Here is an 18,643-nt window from a genome sequence, read left to right as displayed (position 1 = left end):
TCACGAGCGACTGCTGCCGCTCTTTCAGGCAGCAGACTTGGGAGAGCAAAACTGCTGTTTTACTTGTTTGTTCCTGCAGAATAGGAATGTAATATTTCCTCCACAGCCCACTTGGTCCTCGTAACAAACCCATAAGTGGTAAAATTGGATTTTAGAAACATCTTGTATACTAGTGATAACTCAGAGCTGATTGGAGGAACGGGTATTGGGAATATAAGAATGTCGTATAATCTATCTTTGTATCGATCGTTTCAAAAGTAATCACACGAAGGATGGCATACATATGAAATCTCAGTGCATTTGTCCGCTGTAGGATTAGTAGATAAGAAGTGAGTGGCAGTTACCTCAGATATTGTGAGGTTACCTCATTTCAAGCACATCGCCATTCGAGAGGCTACTATGAGTACCTTGAGTCAAGCGAATTTCTGGCCATGAGGCTGTAATTATCAGTATCTAAGCTCTGTCCACAATATATGTGTGACAGTAGATTTATTTACAGGCTAGTTCCGTTGCACCATCAGATGACTACAACGGTAGAACATGAGTAGCTATACCAACCACAACCATCTATAAGAGGATCCGGACGCTCCTAAGCTTGTCATGTTAAATTTAAGGAACGTTTCCTCTTAGACCACACGCACTGTAAAGGCAATTTGTTAGGAGCAGCATAGTGGGTATGTTGACACCTTTTATCAAAGGAATTTCAGTACAGTGGAAATTGTCCTCCAGATGATATATTTTTATAACTGTAAAATTTAAAACAACCTTTTCTCAAATTCCTGTGAGTAACAGAGCTCTTATTCCGTATAAACAGTGAAAATTTAGGTCTTTGTCTCAAATAATTGACTTGAAAATGTTCCTTATCTGGCAACAAAGCAGATTTGCGGGAAACGTTTAAAATTTTAACAACAATTTAATGAAATCCAGAAGATTCTAAAAGAATTTTAAGTCACTAGACAACTATCCAATTACCCAAACCAGCCAAGGGTAAAATAAAGCCTGTTTTCAGATATATGTCTTACACTGAGTTGTTGTAGAAGTATCTTCATAGTCTTACACAGAATCTGAGTGAATTCTATCGCTTGAGCCTTGTCCCGCAGTTACGCAGGGTCAGCCATCGTTAATCGGATTTGGCATGTTAATGATTAAGGGGTGGCTGGATGCCCTTCCTGCTGCCACTCCGTACCCCCCGGGACGGAATTAGTGTACCCCAACTGTCCACGTCGAGTGTAATCCATGGAAGAGTGTGCATGTGTTCAGATGTCTGCGAACTGTGTAACTGAGGCGAAATATGGGGACCAGCCCGGTATTCATCTAGCGGGATGTGGAAAACCGCCTAAAAACCACATCCAGGCTGGCCGGGACACCGGCCCTCGTCATTAATCCCCCGGGCGGATTCGATCCGGGGCCGGCGCGCCTACCCGAGTCCAGGAAGTAGCGCGTTAGCGCTCTCGGCTACCCTGGCGGGCACAGAATCTGAGTGAATGCCGGTGAAATATGGACACGGAGATATGCCTAGAGCTGGGTGTGCCGGAGATCTGCGGACATCATCTTAGTCAGCTAATGGTCGTGTTCAGTAATGTAGCGCGATCTAAAACAAATTATTTTTTGTGTCGCGCCTTATGTAAACAAAGAGGAATAAAAGTCTGAAATATATAAAGACGCAGATTTTGTTCAGGACGTAACTAAGTATTGCTACAGCCTGATGTCCAGATTTCTTAATCATTTGTGATAATTTCGCGAGACTGACGTGCAATTTACAGTGTACCAGCTACTGCATAAATCTGATGTGCTGTTCGAAGTGAAAACACATTTTCGCAGCTACAATGTGGAACTCTGCTGTTATTTAATTCGACTAACTAAAACTGCGTTTTAATATTTAAAATGAAAGCAGTGTTCTAGAGAATCATCTGTTAACCAAATTGCGACGTGTCGAATATAATTATTTTTGCACAGACTTATGCTACTTAAGTATGTGGCAGTTGATGGCTGCAGACACAACATCGCTGTTATAGTCTACGGAAACCAGCTCATAGATGTTGGTCACTGACGGAATCGTGTGTATGATTGGAGTTCACCCACTCAGCGTCAGTTAAGGCTTGAAGATGGTGCACTGAATCACCGTAACTGGTAACTATGTAATAAATAACATCAAAAGTACGGCTGCAGGTGTCCATTTTATTGCTTAAGTGAACGCACGAAGTCCCGCAAACCGTCATTCAGAAGGATGAACATACAAACACTCGTATATATGAGTATTAAAGACGTAGGAACTACCTCTCAAGTCACTTGAACAGTGTACGCGTAGGAATCCGTATTAATCAGGCGGAAGCGACTACTGAAGGCAAATAGCTGTGTGTAGCTTAAATAATAGTACTTGCAGCCGCTACCGCGCTGCATATTGTTACGCAACTTTACATGTCCACAAATCTCCAGGATGTGCAAGTCTCCGTGTTCGCACTTTTCCGGACGCCATATGAATGAGAGCCTGAACAATGTGACTGGACCAGAAGTTAGATATATCGACTACTTTGCACTGGATGTCTGAGTTGACGTCTCCTCACTACTACACTGCTAGTAGCATTGCCTGCATTATACAACTATCCGCCATTATTTTGTTACTTATCTCCCGGAGGTTTCTTCTGTTTAAAAACTCAATTACTGAATCACTGGATATTTATACTGAAATTGTAATACAATTTACAAACCAATAACAAAGAATGATGTCGTCTTATTCTTGAGACTCGTTCTCTGAAAAGAAAAAAAATGCAATTTTGTCATATGATGACATGGTTGGAGACGGTGGCTGTTATTTGGAGACAAACGTTGATGATGTTGAGACAGCAACCAGAAACAAATTCATTTTCAATTCCTTTACTCAAAACCTACCGTTACCGGTTTCGAATCATTACGATTCATCTTCAGACGGTTTTCATGCATTCATTACAACATGTGGTGCGTTTTTTTACAGATTAATGGTCCTAAAATATAAATAATACATAATTATAAGCACGCCACACAGATGGTTGCGTTACAGATCTGCATTGGATGTGACTTACGTGAAATGTCGGTTTGAAGTGTTTGTTTTCATAGATTTCGTCCAACAGATGTGAATACATTTCCACTGCATTCTTATCGTTGCACACGTAAATTTTCTCATTGAACACTTTAGATTTGTAACAGAATAGATTTCTAACATGCACCACATGTTTTGATACATACAAAGTGCTTACTAACATATGAGTGTCAAAGATGCTATGATACATCGTAACATTGTAAAGATGTCCCATGTTTGGAAAAATATCATATATGCACTTATGCAACTGAAACTCCCTTTACACTAGTACAGAGAGACATTGACAATATGTCCATTTTATTTGGACTGTTGAGCTCCGTGGCCGTGGATAATGATATTTTACTATAAAAATACAGCGACCAGCCACTTTTTCTAATGCGTTTTATTTATGCCAATATGCATTTCGGGTTTGCACCCATCTTCAGCTGGCAAATTACATGTATCTTCAGTTTCTACAGTGGTACAGTATCGACAGCAGTTTGGATGCTGCAGCTGGCATGTGCCAAAGCAACGATTCAAATCATTTACTTCAATTTCGCGAGTTTAAAGTTACGCACTATCAGAGACACATTGTTTTTGTGAGTTTTAGAGCGAATACTGTTACATTAATTATAAAGTTGTTCCATTTATTTAGTGCTATATAGGTAAGACAGTACATTATTTATTTACATTTAGCATCATGAGAATTGTAGTAACATATAAATTTGATACTTGATCTGTAGATAGGCGTAGGAATATTATTTGCTTTGGACGGGGAAAATAATTATTGGAAATTTTTCAGGAAAGGGGTGTTAGCTAACTCGGTTTGTTTATTAAGGATATAGTCTGAAAATGGTTTAAATGGCTCTGAGCATTATGCGACTTAACTTCTGAGGTCATCAGTCGCCTAGAACTTAGAACTAATTAAACCTAACTAACCTAAGGACATCACACACGTCTATGCCCGAGGCAGGATTCCAACCTGCGACCATAGCGGTCGCCCGGTTCCACACTGTAGCGCCTAGAACCGCACGGCCACTCCGGCCGGCGATATAGTCTGGGGTGCTGTTTGTGTGTGTGTGTGTGTGTGTGTATTTCTATTTCTTCTAATGTATTAACTTAAAACTTAAAAATTTTACATCTAGCAGAAAAACAAGCTACTATGAATAAAGTGTAAGAACTGAAACGATTGAAAACTTTTTCAGAGAACGCATGGGGACGAATCTGTGTCAGCGTTTACGTGCAAATAAAAATATGTACACTGACAGAAAAAGAATCACAACACCAAAAAATAATTAATGTACAGTAATGAACTTCCTGGAATAGATCTCTCTAGATAACATATTTAAGTGATTAACATTCCAGGACCACAGGCAACTGTAAGCGCGAGATGCGCCATAGCAAATGTGAAATGCTGATACACTAATAACCAGTGTAAACGTCAGAATGTTGAATGCAAGCGTGCAAATGTGCATGCTTTGTGTTGTGCAGGCGTCGTATGTCAATTTGTTGGATGCCTGTTGCACTTAGTCAATACAGAGACGGTTAACGCTATTTATGGATGAAGCTGGAGTTGTTAGCCGCGCGGGATTAGCCGAGCGGTCTTAGGCGCTGCAGTCATGGACTGTGGGGCTGGTCCCGGCGGAGGTTCGAGTCCTCCCTCGGGCATGGGTGTGTGTGTTTGTCCTTAGGATAATTTCGGTTAAGTAGTGTGTAAGCTTAGGGCCTGATGACCTTAGCAGTTAAGTCCCATAAGATTTCACACACATCTGAACAGTTTTTGGAGTTGTTCCCCGATGATGTCCTATATGTGGTCGACTGGAGATAGATCTGGTGATTGAGCAGGCCAAGACAACATGTCGACATTCGGCCGAGGATGTAAGATTACAACAGTGGTATGTGGAGGGGCGTTATCGCGTTGGAAAACACCCTTTGGCTCAAATGGCTCTGAGCACTATGGGACTTAACATCTGAGGTCATCAGTCCCCTAGAACTTAGAGCTACTTAAACCTAACTAACCTAAGGACATCACACACATCCATGTCCGAGGCAGGATTCGAACCCGCGACCGCAGCAATCGCGCGGTTCCGGACTGAAGCGCCTAGAACCGCTCGGCCACAGCGGCCGGCAACACCCTTTGGAATGCTGTTCGTGAATGGCAGCACAACAGGTCGGATGACAAGACTGACGTGCAAATTTGCAGTCAGGTTGCCTGGGATAACCACGAAAGTGGTCCTGCTCTCTTACGAAATAGCACTCAAAACTGTAACTTCAGGTGTAGCTGCAGCGTGTCTAGCACGCAGATAGGTTCGTTAAGGCCGTCTACTCGCCTCCTTCTAGCCAACACATGGCCGTCAGTGTCACCGAGGCACAACCAGCTTCCATCAGAAAACACAACAGACCTCCACCCTGCCGCCGAATGAGCTCTCGCTTTGCACCACTGAAGACGTAAATGGCGGACATTTAGAATCCGTGCAATGCACTCTAAGGGCTTCTGGCTTGGAGCTGTCCTTGTAGTAACCGATTGGTTACAGTTCGTTGTGTCGCTATGGTGACAGCTGCTACTCAATTTTCTGCTGCAGCTACAGTACGATGCGCCAAGTGACCGTCCGGAGCCCGGTCTTCTTGCGACATCTTCCCGTGACCACTGCGGCCGGTAACCATGCACAACGGTTACGTTCCTGCAGAATATTTCTGCAGTATCGCAAATGAAACGTCCAGCTTCTCGTAGCCCTATTACGCGACCTCATTCGAACTCAGTGAGTTGTTGATAATGGCGTCCTTGCCGCCTTAAAGACATTCTTGACTAACTTCAACTCAACACGTCCAATCTCAAAGGTAACTAACGCTCACGAATGTTGCAGTGTGAATTTAAAACGAATCTTATTTGCATCTTCATATTGGCGTTACATGCGCCACTCTTCTGCGACCGGAGCCAAATCTGAAATAACCTTCTTCCAAATGTAGTAACACGCCTACCAACTTTCGTTAAATGTCGCACAACTCCTTTCTGGTGTAGCGAATTTTTTGCGTCAGTGTACAATTAGGCAAAATAAAAAACACATGTATCTCTAAAGAGGGAAGTGTCTATTATTTTAGTGTATAAAAATACAAAACCAGAGTTATCATCGTTTTCTTGTCCGGGTCCCCTGAGGCCATTGTATTTTACACGCGTCCTTTAACCAGAAAGGAAACTGTAAGAGGGGGGCGGGGGGGGGGGGGCACAGGAGAAGGGATGACTTTTGATCTTTTGATCTCATAGCCATGACAAACTGACTTCATTATCATGTCAGTACAACAATCAACATTAATACTAGATTCTCACATCCAGCAAGAACTTCACGCGTACTTTAATAGACATACCAATGTACATCATGACTGATATGCCGTCAAAATCGCGTTGCTCACAAATCGTAAAACACGTCAACGATCCATTTGTTAGCTGCAGTTTGTACATAGAAATAGATTTCATATTTAACCAGACAGTGCATCGACAGAGAGAACATGGAATGCGGAAGGTATCCGAAAACTGCACGCACACTGTTACAAATGGTCTACTTAATCTCCTGATGACACAGATAACCCACGATGCATGAAATTAGCACTTTGAGGCTACACCTGTGCTGCTTAATTAAGCGATTCTTCCTTTTAGAAGCCAACAAGCCATTAACTACGCATTTAGCAGAGGAATGTGTATGCAGTGAATAGATCGTCGTTTCAGGGCGGAAATAGCTGCTCTAACAGACTCAATAAATACAAAATTAGTTACAATTTAACTTGACTGAATTAGACTGGAATTAATGCTATGGAAATCATCAATAATTTCAGAAGCATTCTATGATGTTTTGAGCTTAAAAACATATTACTTGTGGGGACTAGTGCAATTGCGTGTAATTGAGTATGTGCGTTAGATCGTGTACCACTCGCATTTAATCATTTCAGGGATCGTTTACAAGCACTGTGCTTATCAGAAACAACGAAGCGTGTAAAATAAATAGCAAAAAGTAAGGGTGGTAGGGGCCAGTTGAAATAGATTTTAGTTTTTGATTTTATGTTTTTGTGTATTACTGGAAGAGATTCTGGTGAATGCGGCCGATAGCTTAACTTGTTGATTACAAAATTATTGTAGCACCCATTAATTAAATATGTTTTTAGGTAATCCCTAAAAACAATTTTCCTTAAGCGGCTGTGGCAACTGACACCGGGTGTGGAGTTAGTTGGCATACCCCTGGCGTAAATTGGTATAACCTGGTATGGACTGGGATACTGAAGCAGAACATACCAATTTTCGAGCAGAAATATTTCATTTTATCGAATCTTCGGTTAACTTCTTTTCCAAAGCAAAGATTCTTCAAAAAATAAATTCCTCCAGAAGAAATAATATAACAAAAGTAATTTCTGCTTACTTGTATAAACAACAGTATGAATTAAACGTATGCACGAACAATGAATCTTCAAGGAAAATAAGTTCTTTTCTCATAGCTATCTGCAAATATTCCAATAGAAATAACAGGATTGGAAATAACAGTCAAACAGTTGCAGAATTAAAGATTTATTGACTCTTTCCCATGGTTTTGACAAATATATACGTGTCTTTTTCAGAAAGAAAATGCGCCTGTTGAACAAATTATTGCAAAATAGTTACAAATCTCAACCAGAGAAGAAAGCAAATTTGATAAATAATAATTACAAAAATTTGTACCAAATTATAGACACTCACTCGTAAAATCAAACATTGACACAAACGGATGCAGAAGCCACAAAGGTATTGTCTAGCACAATGTGCATGACATCCACAAGTGTCAACAGTTAAAATGCATAATTAGAGTTGCGGATTACTAAAACTATAGTTCGGTTGTTTTGGTGTAGTAATTAATGACTTAGTGATAGGATTATCGGTGGTATTAGTAACATTGGTAGGAAAGAAACATAAATGGATGTTTGAGAGCGAAATTGGGAGCAGACGACTTCTCTTTGTCTTTTGCTTATTTGTGAATTTGTATTGCCCGTAATTAGAATAGCACTTAGTTTAGTGTTAGTCCATCGTGTGTTTTATATCCATACAAAGTATAAATTGCATTTTGTAAGTAATAAAAGTTAATTGATCGCCTATCTTCCGCATTTTTATGTAATCTAAGCAATTATTTTTGATGCAAATACAGTTTACGTGCACAAACATAAAAAACTATACAATTAATATAGTTCTTTTGTACTCAAAACGTTCTTCATCATTATCAAATGCAAGAGTTTCCTATTAGTACTGATAAGTGCGGAAGTTATTTATGAATATCGGAAATATGTTTTATACAATATCAACGAAATATTGAGGTGATCTCTGGCACGTTTTTGTTTCTCATTCTTTTTTTCTTAGTTTTCTCTATTTCTGATGAAATCATGTTTTCGAGAGCTGTATGCTAAATCTGTGTTTCTATTTTATTTTATTTTTACTCCACCATCCCTTTGTTTCACAACACCAATCACAATTTTCAAATAAAATCTGAATTAAACATTGAAAGTTTCAATTTTGCTAAAAGTACTGTTTATTTTTAAGTTACAGACAGGAGGATTATGTTGAACAAAAACGTTCCGTAAGTTCGGCTGCAGTTTATATATCCTTGCTCAGATACTAGAAGGTTCACCGTTTCCGCTTTCTAGTGGAGTCTAGTGAGACACTGACCGCATACGCAAAGAAAGGGATTGAAATGAGGTGACGCCCGACACGAAAGTAACACACCTTACATATAGGTAACACAGGTCCCACCTTAAATGACTAAGGCTAAGAGGAAAACCACCGAAGTCTACGCTTATTTATGGCAGTCTACGGTAGCGTACAGTAGTTTTGCAACTCTATGCAATATTGGAGGTGGGTAGTCTAATACCCTAAGGGCTTCGTTGTAAAATTTTAAAATAAAACACATGTGACATTGACTCCAGCAGAAATTTAAACGGGTACCTTCAACCTGGTACGTCAATGGGATGATTGCCTTAATGCTCACGGCGATTTTGCCTGATTGGGATACCGATTCTGGACTGTATGACCTTCGAATGGAAACCTTTTGATGGTCCATTATATGTATGATCAGTTGAAAGACCAATTTTAGTTTCCGGACAAAAGGCCATGTCGTATAATGCGACGTAAAGAAAAAGTTTAACTAAAGTGCATTTCCCTACCAAGTCGTACGCTTCAGAACTGTAGTGTTTTGTAGGTGCTACCAGCTGCGAAGTGAGCTTTAAGCTCACCGGAATAGGTCAGTAGCGGCGAGTTGGCTATTTGGGCCGCGAAACGCTGCCAAGCAATCTAACAACACAGGTCACGGCACGCCTGGTAGTTCATTAAGCCGTAGGTACAGCGTGCCACCCGCTCTTGGCACGCGATGCGGGTTTCACAAGACGGAAGGTCATCTTAACGAACTGAAAAATTTCCAAGGCATCAGGAACACAAAACAATTCATTACGTGGTACCTCACTACAGTGGTAACAAGACAGCTGTCTCCTCAAGCAAGTGTCGTACAGCGGTCATTGCCGTCTCTTTAGTTAGCCGTTCTTTATTTTATACCAACAGAATTCAGCGAATGTTCAGCGTCAGATAAGGATTACATACCTCTTTAAAACGAGCTCCTCGACAAGGCCGCGAAGGCCCAAGGGATACCTACCAGCCGCCGTGTTCATCCTCTGCCTTTCGGCAGTATGGAGGGGCTTGTCGTCACCATAACCATCTCGTGGCCGTTTTGCAGACTTTCCAGACCGTGGAGCCACTACTACTCGGTCAGTTAGCTCCTCAATTGGATTCAAGAGGTTGTGTGTACCCCGTGCCAATCCTCCCACCACGGAAAAATCCTTGAGAGCACCGGCAGCCGAACCCAGGTCCTCCGCAAGGCAGCCATGTACGCTGGCCACTCAGCAATGGAGGCGGACTTACATACAACTTAGGGAATCAAAATCAGAACTCAAAACTTATTACACAGATTTTCAAAGATCAGATATTGTTCCTCTTTAATGTCTCCGCAACCAGTTTTTCTACATGTACACGAAACACTCCAGACAGAAGCAAAATTAAAATCAAGGAGAAAGCTGTATGTAGTAACTGCGGACAAACTACACACGTAAAAGCAATTTTCTGTAACTCCACTCACCAGCTCTTCAAAAACTGTATGAACTGACGCACAAAAAGATAGTTATAACAGATTAATTTTTTCCCGTTTCGAAGTTCTGATGTTAACATCATGATACGATGAAATAATGTACGTTCATTGTAATAATAAACGACCGTACGAAGTTGTTTAGTGGATTAAGCAGATCTGAAAATAGCGACTTCTTGTCGAAACCTGTGATGTGAATATTTTTTTATGTATCCAAACGGTCATGACGTAACAAATTACACTTAGAAGCCAAAGAAACTGGTACACCTGTCTAGTATCGTGTATGGTCCACGCGAGCACGCAGAATTGCAGCAACACGACGTTACATGGACCCGACTAATGCCTGAAATAGTGCTGGAGGGAAATGACACCATGAATCCTGAAGGGCTGTCCATAAATCCGTAAGAGTATGAGGATAGAAGAGATCTCACATAAAGGCATTCCATATATGCTCAATAATGTTCGTGTCTGGGGAATTTGGTAGCAAGCGGAAGTGTTTAAACTCAGAAGAGTGTTCCTGGAGCCACTCTGTAGCAATTCTGGACCTTTGAGGTATCGGATTGTCCTGCCGGAATTGCGCAAGTCCGTCGGATGGACATGAATGGATGTAGGTGGTCAGATAGGATTCCTGTGTACGTGTCATCTGTCAGAGACAGACGTCCCATATCACACCAACTGCATACACCCCACACCATTGCAGAGCCTCCACCAGCTTGGACAGTCCCCTGCTGTCATGCAGAGTCCATGGATTCGTGAGGTTGTCACCATACCCGTACACGTCCATCCGCTCAATACTATTTGAAACGAGACTCGTCCGACCAGGCAACATTTTTCCAGTCATTAACAGTCCAATGTCGGTGTTGACGGGCCCAGGCGAGGCGTAAGCTTTGTGTCGTGCAGTCATCAAGGGCACACGAGTGGGCCTTCGGCACCGAAAGCCCATGTCGGTAAAGTTTCATTAAATGGTTCGCAAATTGACACTTGTTGATGGCTCAGCATTGAAATCTGCAGCAATTTGTGGAAGGATTGCACTTCTGTTACGTTGAACGACTCTCTTCAGTCGTCGTTGGTCCCGTTCTTGCAGGATCTTTTCCCGTCCGCAGCGATGTCGAAGATTTGGTGTTTTACCGGATTCCTGATATTCACGGTACACTCTTGAAATGGTCGGACGGGAAAATCCCCACTTCATCGCTGCCTCGGAGATGTTGTGTGTGCCCACTATAACACCCCGTTCAAACTCACTTAAATCTTGATAACCTGCCATTGGCGGGCAACGTAAACGATCTAACAATTGCGCCGGACACTTGTTGTCTTATATAGGCGTCGGCGACCGCAGCGCTGTATTCTGTCTGTTTATATATTTCTTTATTTGAATACGAATGCCTATACCAGTATCTTTAGCGCTTCTGTGTTTAAAGAATTGCAAAGGTACATACTTCCAATAGGTAAGATGCCAGTTTTCCAAAAGCTTATTATCGGACATTAATATAGCGTGTGCCCAATCTTCGCCTTTATGACGGCTTGATCTCTTATGGGTACATACTCAAAGAGGCGTCTGGATGCCTGTGCTGTAATCGCAGCCCATTCTCTCTCAAGAGGCAAAACCACTGAAGGCAGTGATGCTGGGCACTGGGGTCTGGAGCGAATTTGACGTTCTACCTCATAGCAAAGCTGTTCCATTGGTTTCAGGTCGGACCTCCAAGCAGCTCAGTCAATTAAAAAAGTTTATTGCCTACAAACCATTGCCTCTCAGATCCTTCTTTATGACAGGGATGCACTGCCATCCTGAAACAAACCATCATCGTCTTCGAAGTGCTCCTCTACTGCGCGCAGAACACGACGCTGTAAAATGTGTTCATATCCTTTCGCATTTATTGTTTTCTTAAGAGCAATAAGGGTAACACTCACTAACTACGAAAAACGCTCTTATATCCTAACGCCACCTCCTCCGTACTTCACTAGTGGTACTACAGATGATGGCAGATAACGTTTTCCAACCATCGTCAGACCCATGCCCTTCCATAGGAATGCCGCAGTATATAGCGTGATTCATCAGACCACATCTCTCGTTTCCAGATATTCACTGGCCAGCGGCATCGTCCTTTACCCCACCTCATATGTCGCTTAGCATTGCCTACAGAAATGTGTGGCTTATGAGCAGCTGCTCGACCATTGTACCCAATTCTTTTGAACTCCATGCGAAAGTCAATGAGCTACTTGAAACTTTCTGACGGATTAAAACTGTATGCCGGACCGAGACTGGAAATTGGGGCCTTTGCCTTTCAAGCGCGACTCATGACACGTCCTCACAGCTTTCGCCAGTATCTCGTCTCCTACCTTCCGAACTTCACAGAAGCTGTCCTGCTTACCTTGCAGAACTAGCACTCCTGGAAGAAAGGATATTGTGGAGATATGGCTTAGCCACAGCCTAGCCGTGCTTAATCTGTCAGGAAGTTTCACATCAGTGCACACTCCGCTGCAGAGTGAAAATTTGATTCGTGCTAATGAGCTACTTGTTGAGCCGGTATCACTTTGAATCTCACAGGTGATTCCTTCCGTTCATTAGTACTATTACATTGGGAAAGTGTTGAGCAATTATTGTGTGGAAGCTACCTTCAGATCCTCCAGGAAGATAAAAGAGTGTTTAAGATCGGCAAAAGATATACGACATCCTTTGCCTACACCGGGTGTACATAAAATTCCTTGCAGTTGTGGACTGGTTTATATAGGTACCACAAAAAAGTGTTAACGCCCCTCTGGTTGAACACAAGAGGAATTGCTGAGTGGGACATACAAATAAATTGGCCGTAGCGGAACATCTTTACCAAGAGGATGATCACGAAATAAAATTCACAGAGACGAGTGTCATATCGAAAACATCGTATTATCATGCCCGTATGTATGAGCACCGTAATAACTTTAACAGGAAAGAGGAAGGTGTTAAATGATATAAAATTTTGATGTCAATATCGCAGCGTAAGAATGCCGACCGATTACTTTCAATCGAGAATGTTGCCAGTACCAGAGATAATCTCGTAGCTGACGTCACTTGATGAACTGTGGTGCGCTCTAAACTGCCCGTATATTCTGCGCTCCCTTTAGTTCTCTTTGCAGTTCGCCACTTTACCTCTGAAGTTGTCTCCCACATTCGGAAAGGAAACATTAAGAGAAAGCTTTATATATCGACAACGGATTATTAGCCCGGAAGATTGACGTGATGTCAGTACCAGCCGTGAAAACTTGCTTTGCATAATTAATCTTCCGCTGATTTCATGAGAGTTTTTACAACCACTCTCCTCAATGTTCGACAGTCCCTGTCCGATAGCACATGAGATCTGCTTCGTCTTGGATTAGGTATGGTTGCTCCTTCACGTCCCCACGTTACCACAAGTCGACGTGGTCAGCATTGGAAGGGTTGAAATGTTCCTCATGGACGTGCAGGTGGCATCCAATGGCTGGTCCACGTTCACAGTCACTAAGCTCTCATGATCGACTGATTCTGCTGTTACTGCATCTTTACTGACAACACAATTCCCCGCACTTCGTTTTACGCTGGCGGGTCCCTCACTCGTGACATCCACTGTCTTCTTAGTTACACATGGCTGTCCGGATACTTTTGATTGGATATTGCGCGTGAATATAGAATGATACGTTTACTGAGAAATCTACGATATAACATTTATTACCAACATTGAATAAATAATCGCGGTATAATCTCCAATGCGATCAATGTAACGAGAGGAACAGGGCAGTTTTTCTTATTCCTTCAGCACAAATTCCTTAACTGTAACCCATTTTTGAGCATAGAAAACAAACAAACTGATAGGGAGCAAAGCCGTGGAGTAGTTATTTCAAATTTGTCACATTTGTTATCAAATCTCCAGGTTGCGAATAGGTGGATTTTGCCAAAGAGAGGACATTTTCTTGGGTCTCAAATGTTGACAGCTGCTAGTTCGAGCAGGACTGTTTCATTAATCAAGGTTACCAACAGTCATGTGGTTTAACGAGCTTCTCAGCTATTTCGTAGAAATTTACCAGTCTTTCAAAACCGCCCTCGTATATACCGGATGTTCGAAACTCAGCGCCCGAACTAAAAGGGATGATAACGCAGATAAAAACAATTGTATTTCGTAAAATAAACATGTGTCGGAAACGCATATTGTTGGAACACTGTGCATGCAGACGTTTATTATGAGTAACTGAGAAAAAAACGGTGTTAATTGTTTATCATTGCTTTATTGTTCTGGTCACAATTACTTTACAGTAAATGTGGCAAATGAGCATAGCAGGGAGTCTCGTGTTAACTGGAAAATGTGTGGTGTGTTCTGTACTTGTGTGGCTACTGCACGAATTCTTGTAAGCTATTCAGTCTCCGATTCAACAGAGGTACAATATACCTCGGCTTTCATGTAACCACATAGAAAGAAGTCTAACAGGGTGAGGTCGGGCGATCTTGCAGGCCAATGTACAAGTCCTCACTGACCGATCCACCGATTGCGGGAAAGCAGTGATTATTACTGCTCGCATTGCATCTTCAAGGTGCGCTGGGTCCCCATCCTGAACCCCCCCCCCCCTCCCCTTCTTCTGATATCTATGGGTACCTCATCAAATAACGCCGGCAGGAGAACTTCCAAGAACATTCAATACATTGGCCACCTGAGTGGAGCAAGCAGGCAACTTGTAAGGCCCAAGTAAGGACTCGCCCACGATACCGGCTCACACGTTTACTGCATAACGTCTCGATGATCTCGCACAGCTGTGATACTTGAGTTTTTATCCGACCATACTAGCAAGCTGTGACTATTGAAAATTCCTTTTCGAGTAAATTGAGCCTCATCTGTAAACATGACAGCTTCAGCAAAACGAGTGTGTTCATTAACCTGTTGCAGTAACCAGCGTACAAACCCAAGACCTGGTGGATAGTCATCTGGTCACATGGCCTGTACTCTCATAGAACGATAAGGATGAAGCAGCTGCTCAGACACCACATCCCATACTAAAGTACAGTTAATGAGTACATACTAATTGCTCGTGTACTTGTCCCTTGATTATTCTCAAAGCGTAACAACACTTCTTCCTCAACGACAGCCTAGACACCGTCTGTGGTCTGCGTATTATCCATGGTTACAATCAATATGCCGGTGTTTCCCAGTCGAGCGTGATTTCAGTAACTGTGCGATAATGTGGACAATTGCTTGCAGGGAAACTTTCGAGGCGCATTCACTGGGTTGTTCTACTATCGCCTTCAGCCGCACTGGAAACAAAATGCATGTCTCGCAGTTCTCCTCACATGTAGCACCAACAGTCCTCCAGGCACTAGTGCTACCGCCGTTTACTGACTCAATGTCGAAGAGCATGACATCACCAAATACAACGTATCTCAAACTAATAAAACAGCGTTACGCACGACGACTTGTATCTGCTCCACTCGCGTATTACTTACGCATGCTCAGTGCTCACGCAGTGTAGGTTTCGAGCACATGATTGCTTTAAGAAATGTGTATGGTGAACACTAATAAAATCGACAAAATGCAGGGACGGTTGGAATGGAGGAAAAAAGTCCTATGGACACGTGTCCAGAAATGCATCGTTGCCAAGTAGGTGGCGCTGACGAATGAAAGTTCCTTTGACAACTTGCTGTGTGTTCCTTGTTTATTGCAGGCTGACTAATTGCCGCAGCGTATTTAAGCAGCGGAATGATCCTTTATTCATGGCGGGAACAAGTCGAGATGGTATACTGCCAAGCGGATGAAAACGGCCGAGAGGCATCATGGCTATACCAAAACAAGTACCCTCACAAACACCTACCACATCAGACAACATTTCAAACCCTTTCTGGGTGATTATGGGTCCTTTCAGACAGGCGAACGTGCAGAGAAGTGGTGGACTGTGTGTACATCAGATTTGGAGGACCGGTTTCTACAAGACATGCTGCCTCTCGACCGTATCCATCTGCTTGGGCTACACAAACACCATATCGGATTGTTCCCGACATGAATATAGGACAATTCTGCTACTTACAGTACGCTGCGTTAATCACACAGTCTGCAACACACAAGGAACACACGAACCGTCACTCGTCAATGCCTTCTATCGTGGCATGCATTTCTCGACGTTTCTCCTCTATTTGCCGTGGAATCCGCCCCTGCAGCTTGTCAATTTTATTAATGTTAAATCTGTATTTGTTTTTGGCTCCTGTATCATCCTTGGCCTCTGAATTTTTTGAACACCCTGAATAATGCAGAAGCATAAATGAGAGAAAGTTACCACTCTTAACTGCCATTACCTTCTTCTTCTTCGCAGGAGCAGAATACAAAGCTGCAGCGACGTGTGCAGTACCTGGAAGACCTGAAGCGGCTGCAGGTGATGCACAAACAGCTGCGCGGCGAAGAGGCTGACGCCGGCCACGGCCAGGCGTCTGCGAGGGCGGCAGCAGGTGGGGGAGGAACGTCGTCTGCGGGGGCGGCGGACCCCACGGCTCGCGGCCGCTCGCGCTCCGTGGGAGTACACATTCCGCAGCCGCCGCAGCAGCAACGGCAGTCTCCGCAGAAGAGCAAGGCCAAGGTCTCCAAGTGGACCAAGGTGAAGGAGGCGTTCCGCTGGGAGCGCGCCGCCTTCGCTGACCACGGCCACCACCACCAGCAGAGCCAGCAGCAGCACAAGAGCTCCGCCGCCCGGCTGGCCGCCGCCGCCGCCGCCACCGCCACGCGCGCCTCCCCCTCTTCCTCCTCCTCCTCGTCGGACGACCTCGACATCCACATGCACTTCTCCGAGATCTTCCCCGATACTGGTGAGTGACACTTCATATTCTCCTCACTACCTTCTTAACATCCACCTCCGTATGCCAAGCTGCTGTGTATGTTGGAGCGGCAGGCTACCACCGATTCGATGAAGCAATCCGATACTATTCCAACACAAAACAACTGTCATGCAGGGCAGGCTACACATTGGGGGCTGGAAAACTGCTCTTGTCTCTGAACTATAGGCTATCCTGCAAAGCAAGTCTATATGGCATGCTGATACTACATACTACTCGCACACAAGAAGTCTGTTGTGTCAGGCAACCTACACATCAGGGGCTGGAAAAAGCTGTTCTTTCCCCTGGTGTGTAGGTTGACCCGCAAAGCAAGTCTATAGGGCATGCTGACACTACTCGCACATAACACATCTGTTGTGCCAGGCAGCCTACACATCATTTTGATCAATGTAGGGAAGACACTTGGTAGCTCTCACTTTCTGATAGTCACATTCCTCTATGGAGTGTCTCGACCAGTACAGCATAATGGAGCAATTGGGAGTGAACACAGATCTCTTCTGTACGAATCAACATGGGTTCTGAAAACAACGATACTGTGAAACCAAGCTCGGGAAACAGTAGATACAACCATATGGACAGCATTCAGTACAGCTTTGCACTGCCGCCTAATGAACCAAATACGAGCATATGGAATATCATACCTACTTAGTCACTGACTTAAGGGTTTCTAGCAAATAGAAGACAGCAGAGAGAGAATACTTCAGACATATGAAGAAAAACAATTTTAGGATGTGTCGCAGAAGAGTTTTTTATAGGACCATAACTTTTCACAATATCCTCATACATAAGTGAAGTAGTAGATAGGTCCGTGAGGCTTCTCTTGGATGATGCTGCAATATACAGAGAACTCGCGACGCTAGAAAACTGCAGGAAGGGTGCAGAGGACCGAAGCTTGGTGCTGGGAGCAGCAATTGATCCTCAACATAAATAAATGTAACACATAGATGGAAGATCCTTTATTATATGATTACACAATTGCAGAACAGTCACTGCTTGCAGTTGCTTAGATAATATATGTGTCCGCAGCTCGTGGTCGTGCGGCAGCGTTCTCGCTTCCCGAGCCCGGGTTCCCGGGTTCGATTCCCGGCGGGATCAGGGATTTTCTCTGCCTCGTGATGTCTGGGTGTTGTGTGATGTCCTTATGTTAGTTAGGTTTAAGTAGTTTAAGTTCTAGGGGACTGATGACCATAGATGTTAAGTCCCATAGTGCTCAGAGCCATTTGAACCATTTTTGATAATATATCTAGGAGTGTGCGTATGGAGCGATGTAAAGTGGAATGAGCACGTAATGCTATTGCCGGTAAGGCAGATTTCAGGCTTATATTCACTGGAAAATATCAAGAAACGTAGTCCATCAACAATGGAAGTAGCTTACAAAACATTCGTCCGACCAATACTTTCATATTGCTCGTCAGTATGGGACGTGTACAAGATAGGGGTGATGCAGGAAATAGAGAAGATCAAACGAAGAGCAGCACGTTTCGTTACAGGTACGTTAAATAAGCGCTTAAGCGTCACGGAGATGCTCAGGCAACTCCAGAGGCCGACGCTGCAAGAGAGGAGTTTTGCGTCATAGTGTGGTCTACTGTTAAGTTTCTCAGAGCGTACTGCACGTTCCTGGAAGAGTCAAGC

General features: G+C 43.3%; 1 protein-coding gene across 1 annotated transcript in view; it reads left to right on the top strand.

The window, feature by feature from the left end:
- Positions 1-16,817, top strand: part of LOC126455953 (homeobox protein Hox-A3-like) — a 53,597-nt gene extending 36,780 nt beyond the window's left edge. Inside the window, exons 2-3 of the mRNA XM_050091710.1 lie at positions 16,498-16,630; positions 16,714-16,817. Coding sequence (XP_049947667.1) covers positions 16,498-16,630; positions 16,714-16,817 — 237 coding nt within the window. The remainder of the gene's footprint in view (positions 1-16,497; positions 16,631-16,713) is intronic.
- The last annotated feature ends 1,826 nt before the right edge of the window (positions 16,818-18,643 follow it).

The sequence above is a fragment of the Schistocerca serialis genome, chromosome 2 (assembly GCF_023864345.2).
Source record: "Schistocerca serialis cubense isolate TAMUIC-IGC-003099 chromosome 2, iqSchSeri2.2, whole genome shotgun sequence".
Taxonomy (NCBI): domain Eukaryota; kingdom Metazoa; phylum Arthropoda; class Insecta; order Orthoptera; family Acrididae; genus Schistocerca; species Schistocerca serialis.
Note: the sequence above shows the minus strand (reverse complement) of the source record. Positions and strands in the feature narration are given on the sequence as shown.